Source organism: Lygodium microphyllum, chromosome 7 (assembly GCF_053477565.2).
Source record: "Lygodium microphyllum isolate KBCC chromosome 7, Lygodium_microphyllum_v1.1.10, whole genome shotgun sequence".
Lineage (NCBI taxonomy): Eukaryota > Viridiplantae > Streptophyta > Polypodiopsida > Schizaeales > Lygodiaceae > Lygodium > Lygodium microphyllum.
Genome location: NC_141141.1, coordinates 75795756 through 75803290, shown reverse-complemented (window position 1 = coordinate 75803290; position 7535 = coordinate 75795756). Strand labels below are relative to the sequence as shown.

Here is a 7535-nt window from a genome sequence, read left to right as displayed (position 1 = left end):
AATAGAAGATCTTTGCAGATCTTTCAGGTCTTTAAGACTCCACGCTGACCTCCTTGCAGATCTTTCAGATCCGGGGCTGAGAGAGAGAGAGAGAGAGGCCGATCATGCTCCTCCCATTGATCCTCCCCTCATCTTTCTTCTGTAGCCCCAATCAGCTTTCCGCACAGCCCTAATAAGCTTGGCTTACCTCGCAAACGCATGCCATAGAGAGAAAGAGAGAGGGAGGTGCATTTCTACGATCTGGAAAGGGTCTCCTCTTGTAGTTGTTGATGAAAACGAAAAGGCCTCCAAGAGGCTGACAGTGGTCACGGTTCCAACCCGGAGATGGAGGCCACAGTTCCAACCTTCCTACAGGATGGAAGACAAACAATGATGGAGGAGAGGGAGGTAACATCGAGAGAGAGAGAGAGAGCGGCGCAGAAAGACGAACAAAAGATGGAGGAGAGGGAGGTAACGTCGAGAGAGACACTGGGCACATGAGGGTAGATCCGACAAATTTCAGGCTTGGTGTGGCTAAGTTGGCAGCACGACCCTGCACACTACAAATGGAATGCAAACGGAGGATTGAGTTGGAAACTGACGGAACATATGATGCTGTATCGGCAAGCACCGATAACCACACACCTACTACCATATCATCATCTTCTTCTCGGTTTAGGGTTGACCATCATCTTCTTGTCGGTTAAGGGTTGACAGAGGTTACCCGTCATGTCCCACTGTTGGTCAGCAGGCAAAGTTCGGCAAATTCTATGCGTCCATGTGCCACTGCTACCGATCAGTGTTCGATGGGCAGCCCGTTAGATGGAACCGGACGGTATGGCACATGTGCTCGGGCTGTGTGCGTGTGAGAGAGAGAGAGAGAGAGAGAGAGAGAGAGAAGGTGTCTGATGAGACGTTATGTGCGGAGAGAGCAAGAGAGAGAGGGAGGGAGACGGCTGAGGATAAATATCACTATGGGCCCTGCCACGGGCCCATACTTTTCCATCGGTACGACCGGAAGCGTCGGTTTTAGGCGCGTGTGCCTCTTTTTTCACCATTAAAGGATTGAATAAATTTAAAAACTCATACTAACAACAAACTTAAGCGCGCCCAGAGTGATAGAGCTCCTGAGTACTTGTGTGAGGGTGGGAGTTCAAAGCCCACCGTATGCAACGGGCGATCAGACCAAACCCCCTTTTAGGGGCCTTTTATGTTTTAATTAATTTCCATCGAGTGACCGGGTGAACCCTTTCGCGGTGGTGGGGGCCATGCCGAAATCTATCCTCAGCGGCAATTTTTTCACAATTCATTTTTTAAATAAGAAGCACAAGACAAATCGTGCGAACCTTCTTAGGTTTGAGAGAGGCTTTGATGCTTTGGAAAGATAGATTTTGTAATAGACCTCTATATAATATATAGAAAATAGATTCGAATTGCAGCGTTATGTGGATCGTGGGATCTCAAACATGCAAGTTGGCCGTGTGTGTGGTCACGCCACAGACAACAGTGCAAATCCATGCTAGTTTAACGCTGAGAAAGAAAACAAGATGATTGGAATTTAGAAAATGAGATGTGTTTTTTATTTTAAAAATGAACTCTATAAAAATTGCCCCTCTCCCTGTTAGCCCTGCAGCCCCCTCGTAACGCAGCCTTATTAGGAAAGTTAGGAACTACATTTGCCCAAGGTTTTAGTAGGTAGAGAAGTGGGTTTATGAAACCCCACTACCTACCCCCCAAAAAGTTTTTTCGTGAGCACTGGTACTAAGGAACTTGAACAGAGCCTTCTAGCAAGGCATTTACTAATCACATCGCCTTTTAAGAAATTAAGAGAGGTGAGTCGTGACTACAATGCTACGTCACCTTGCTTAGAGATTTTTCCGAGTACATTCTTTAGATTGGAGCAACAGAGAGATCTGATCATCTGGTTAAGGGAGTGTTACTTCAAAACTGGGAAGCTACCATGACTTGAGAGTACAGATTATCAGCTTTACAAAACAAATAGACCATAACAGGTTTGAACTTAAGCATCAGATGTGTTCATCCTAAGATTAGTATCTACATCATTATTCGGCCTTCTTCTTGATGTCCAGCAGTATAGCTACCACGTCCATAGTGGAAGCTGCTTTCCCTAGTCCCTCCTTCAAATTGTCCTCATGCTGCTTGAGAATTGTTGTTGTATCTTTCTCAACCTGAAAACAATGATCAAATTTAAGACCATGAATAGGATCCACATCAATATTTTCAAACGTTTTCTTGTTTTTGCTTATCCATATATTCCACAGGTAATAACTTCTGATACAATTCCATATTGGGGGGGGGGGGAGACCATATATTTCCCCCAGTAACAACTCCTTCCAAGTCAATTTAGTGGGATGATACTTGAAAACAAGGACCTGCAAGAAACACCAAATGTTAGTATTTTAAGGCAGTTAAGGAATATGTGAGGGATTGATTCTACCTAGTGGCCACACCTTAGGCAAAGTCCATTCCCCATACCAACTTTGAGTGCTCTCTCATTGGTCCAAAGACTTTTGAGAGTAAAGAGCCACATTAGACAAGACATCTTTGGTTAGACAAGACACCTTTTGTTTTATCTTAATACAACTTTAAAGCTTCCAACTTAAAAAAAAGAGATCTGATCATCTGAGAAACGCAAAGAAAGTTCGAAGCGCGTGTACCTTGAGTCGTATCACGCGCTGCTGTGGGCAATTGACGTACAAATATTCCATTCCCCCCGCCCCCCCAGATAGATTCAAGTGAAAAAGCACGCTTCTAACACGAACAGTTAAAACGCTTGGCGCAGGTAGTTGAAAAGCAGGAGCACAGTCTGCAAATTGCACTGAATCGCGCTTCTCTTTTCTACATTTCTTCCCATTCCATCCCCATTGTATACAAAGCCTACAAATGAATACGAACAAGTTAAATTGATCCTAAGCTAATCAAAGGGTTTCCCTCGGGAGAAGCCTTGTTATTGGAGTCGGGTGGCTTCACTCTTCCAACTACCAATATAGTTGTACATAGTAAATCATCGACAATTGAAACTGCAAAGATCTACTTCAAAGAAGTTCCTCAGACCAGATTACATTTGAGTATAGACTTCTCCAATTATTCAAATGAATGTTCAGAGGTAGGAAATCCTTCATCAAGTGGCTGGTCTGGTGCGTCCACTGGGACGCCCATCCATCCCCTTTTAGGAAAGACTAGAAGTTAATCAGTATGGTAGTGTCTTAATTGGTTTGTTCTATCTAGTAACTCGGAATGCCTTTCACACACTGTCGTCTCCCCTTTTGGGGATCAGTTCCCCTTGGATGTTACTGATAGGGATGGTGATTGTGGCGGTGTATGTAAGTGAAGATGGAGTGGCCTTCTCTTTCACGTGAGAGCTCCGCCCTCTTCTTGACAGGGCAGCCCTCTCTTGCACACTTCAGGTAATCCCTAGTGCAAACGAGGGCATTTCCGATTAGGGAGTTTTAGAAGCGAATTTGAAGAGAGCACAATTATTCAGCTAAGACTCACGTTGTTATTCTTCCATAAACATGATTAAAACGATACCATCCTAATCTTATACGGCCTTTCACGCAAATTTTCGTTTCGAATGAAAGAGCATTTACCTTGCGTGATCGTCTCCCTTTGACTTAATCTTCTTTCGCCCATATTTACGCCAACGGTAGCCATCATCGAAGTCAAGTTTATCTGTGTTAACAGATAATATTACTGTATATACCCCATGATCTTTATAAGGATTGATCTGTTCCGACATGTCTCCAACTAAATCACTGGGACTGCATTCATCTGCTGCTTCCTGTCCCACATAGCCATGCGTGACGTTAAAAGCAGCAGGAGAGCTCCGTCCTGTGAATGAGATTGCATCTTCTTGGTTCAAGCACTTGAGATCAGTGTTCTGGTAAGAATTTGGTAGCTCTGGACCTGTAAAGTTGCTTATATTATCCGACATGGTGGCAGGAGAATGGGTGTCAAGATTCTGCAATAGTGATGCTGCACGAAGTGAACAGATGTCATCATCTTGGCTGTAGGAATGACAGTCTCTGACAAGCGATTCCCTCTCGTAGCATGGTGGAAGCCACTCAAATTGGAGTGATTGAAAAATATTTTCCCCGATTTCTTCATCAGTATCAGTCATGTACGGTTTATAATATTCCTGATAATCAGGAATGAGCTCAGAGATTGCTAAGAATGGAGGTTGTGAGATTGTATCAGGATGAAAGGGGGATTCCTCGAGGAGGCCGGAAATGGAATATTCCAGCTGAAGGGCATGATCAGAGGTAGTACTGAGTGGTGGAATACTGTGGATGGAGGACAGACATAAGGGATGATCCAACATAACACGACCATGGGTTGATGACGGTAGTGGTGGTGGTGGTGGTGGTGGTGATGCTGATGGGGGGAGCAATGAGGAGGAGGGGGACGGACAACGTGCATTATTAATCTGGGTACAGCTGTTGCTGCTTCCAAGCTCATGAGCAAAGGAACCAGCAGGAGCTGCTGAGAATGGGCAGCTTTGTTGCTGATGAGTCATTGTATCAAACTGTAGATCAAATTAGTTGTCAGCTAGTTGATCACAAAGTGATTGGTGCGGCTGAAATTAAGGCTGGTTGCCCAAATTATATACTCAATGATTGACATAATAGACGAATTTGAAGGCTGGCTGGAGGGAATGGTGGCTGGAACAGGCCGTACTGCAGTGACAAGCACGCTTTGAAATGAAGGTGCCCCCTTATTATCTCCTCCTCTCTCTCTCTCTGCCGCCCATCGCCCAACGTCACCGGCTCTAGCAACCACCTACTTTGAATTACCTCACGGCCACTTCACAAACACATGGACGTGCCACCACCAGAACTACATCCCACACCCGCCACGACAATAGTTACTACAAAGCGGAGGAGCACGTGCTACTACGAAGTGTGTGACCTGATCCTGTCGCCACCTCCGTCACCACCACCGCCTCCAGCCACCGGCGGTCAGCCGCACGCCTCTGCCCCAACAGTCAGTCACCTAGCATGGATCACAATAAGCTTTGTCTTCCTCCTCCTCCTCCTCCTCCTCCTCCTCCTACTACTACTACTACTACTACTTCATTAAAGTCTGCCGGCCATCCTGTGCATGTGAGCTCTAATTAATTGTTGTGACCGGCGCAGATCTCAGTGCGGCTGTGGCGGCTGCAGCGGCGTCCGGTAGAGCTGGTGCTGCTTGCTGGTGCGGCCGATATTCACTTTTTATCAGCTCAGTGCTTCAAACTATATACAGCAGGTGGAGGTGTGAATATATCTGCTGCCGCCCCCGCGTGCCGGTCGACGTGATCAGCTGCCGCCGGCCACTAGCACAACATACCGTGCACCGATCAGATGCCAGTAATTATTAATTATGTGCCAGTTGAGACAACAGCTGTAGCCGCCGTTAATGCCACCGCCGACTGCGCGAACCACCACCACCAGAACAAGCACCCCCACAAATGATCAGAAGCTAGATTCTATGTTGCGAAAGCAATGGCACAGCTATATGAAGAGAGCAGCTGCATAGACTACCTATTACTATCAGCTCACCCGCTCTGAAAGCTGATCCCTCGATTAGGCAACTCTTCTTATACAATTACCTGACCAACCTGAAGACCCCTCAACGGCAACAACCTCAGCCTGCACTAAAAGTTTCAGGCAAGTAAAATGAGCTATCTATAATGAACTCACCAAAACTCCTCAGGCTCACTCTCAGCATAGAATGTTCTTCATGAAAGCTCTTTCAAAGGCACAAGACCACTGAATGTCAACTAATTTGGCTGCAGGGTATGCTAAATTTGGGGAAACAAATTATGGATACTGTATGGGCGAGGGAATAATAACTAGCACTAGAGAATCATATGTGTTGACGCAGTACAACGAAACTAAAGAGAAATTGAGAGACGAATGAAACTATGGAACAGCAAAATCACCGACCTGTGGGCAAATTTATCAATACTATTGCTTCATGATGAAGAAACTACAGAGCCGTGCTAGGCACGCAAACACAACACGGCCTCACGCGTCTTGACTTACTGGTCACACACATTTCAATCGATCAAGTCGCGTTAGCGTTAGGCTGAAAAATTTAGAAGCCTTAAAAGATGAATGTGTACGCGGCCTTTATATCCCAATCGCTGGACGTTATTAATCTATGCTTCCATATCGATCTGCACTGTCTACAATATGTTGACGAGCCTTGATGGGACCAGAATCGGCTGTCCTTGGCATGCGAGGACCCTTGCTTATATTAGTATCACGAGAAACTCTAAACCACTTACTATATAGGAAAAAAAAGAGAATTTGTTAGTTAGATTTTCACATAATTAGACTCTTGCCGAGGACCCTTGTTTGTATTAGTATCACGAGAAACTCTAAATCACTTATTATATAGGAAAAAAAAGAGAATTTGCTAGTTAGATTTTCACATAACTAGAAAGAGTCTAATATAGAAAAAATCAAACTTTACTAGATTGCCAATCTAGAAAGATAGTTTCTAATATAGAAAGATTTTTCTAATTAGTTTACTATATAGAAAGCTTTTTTTTGTTAGCTTACTATATAGGAAGTTTATTATCATAACTATATATAGTAACTTCATAAATAGAAATAATCTATATAGTAACTTCATGGAAAAAGTTATCATATAAGAAATTATAACATATAACATCTATGTAGTAACTTTATCATACAACTTAGCATATAGGAGACATATAATGATATAACAAAATCTCATAGAATAACATTTTTATATCTTTATATAAATAATAATAGAAGAATACTTTATTTAAAAAGTGATTTTAATAAAGTAAAAGTGAATAATAGATTTTTTGCTAATGTCCACAATATAAAAGTGGCATACTATAATATGAAATCCAAATTGTTCCTATTCTACTACATTAACATCATCTAGGCTTAAACTTCCAATGACTGTATCTTTAATTATAACTCGTTTTTGAACCACCAGCCACCCATTGTACTATAGCCTTTCTCATAGCATTCACATTATGCTCTATACAATTTGTAGTGAAAGTGGGATCTCTCTTAATGATGTTAAAAGTGGATTTTAATGATATATATAGCTCATCCACCGTAGCAACATTCAAGTATTTTAACAAGATCGTTTTTTCATCCACCTCACTCAACATACTCTACAATTCCAAAAAAATGATTTTAGTAAAAACAATTTATATTTACATATTTAGCAATACACACATATACTAAATAAACACAACACATATAACCTGAGAGGATTGGCATTTATCAAGTATCTTAGCATGACTCCTAGCTAGCCGCACATTGGAGTTTTCAATCCCCTATTAAACATCATAAAATGATTAAATTACCAAAATAAAGACATCCATATTTATTTTAAGATACACTCAAAATACCTTGGATTTATTATGATTCTCTATATCCCTTGAAACTTTTTTCTTCATTTCTTCATGTCATCTTTCATATTTTCACTTCACTATATGATTTAAAAAATTGATTAAACAAAGATAATATTTAATACAAACTATAGAGATAAAAAGAATGAGAAAT

General features: G+C 42.3%; 1 protein-coding gene across 7 annotated transcripts; it reads right to left on the bottom strand.

The window, feature by feature from the left end:
- Positions 1–1899: 1899 nt before the first annotated feature.
- On the bottom strand, positions 1900–5992 carry LOC148033603 (uncharacterized). Of its 7 annotated transcripts, XR_015691332.1 has the most exons (5): positions 3591–5990; positions 2658–2877; positions 2451–2507; positions 2306–2372; positions 2107–2168 (listed from the first exon to the last, which is right to left on the bottom strand). XR_015691332.1 is itself a non-coding variant. In XM_087681525.1 (4 exons), exons 1-4 carry the CDS (start codon positions 4514–4516, stop codon positions 2164–2166), a joined length of 1218 nt encoding a protein of 405 aa, XP_087537651.1. In that variant the 5' UTR covers positions 4517–5992; the 3' UTR covers positions 2031–2163. The 7 variants fall into 7 exon arrangements, 4 of the variants coding, with proteins under 4 accessions (XP_087537650.1, XP_087537654.1, XP_087537651.1 ...); XM_087681525.1 differs by lacking the exon at positions 2451–2507 and having other exon boundaries at positions 2031–2168; positions 3591–5992; XR_015691331.1 differs by having other exon boundaries at positions 2090–2168; positions 2306–2507.
- Between the last annotated feature and the right edge of the window lie 1543 nt (positions 5993–7535).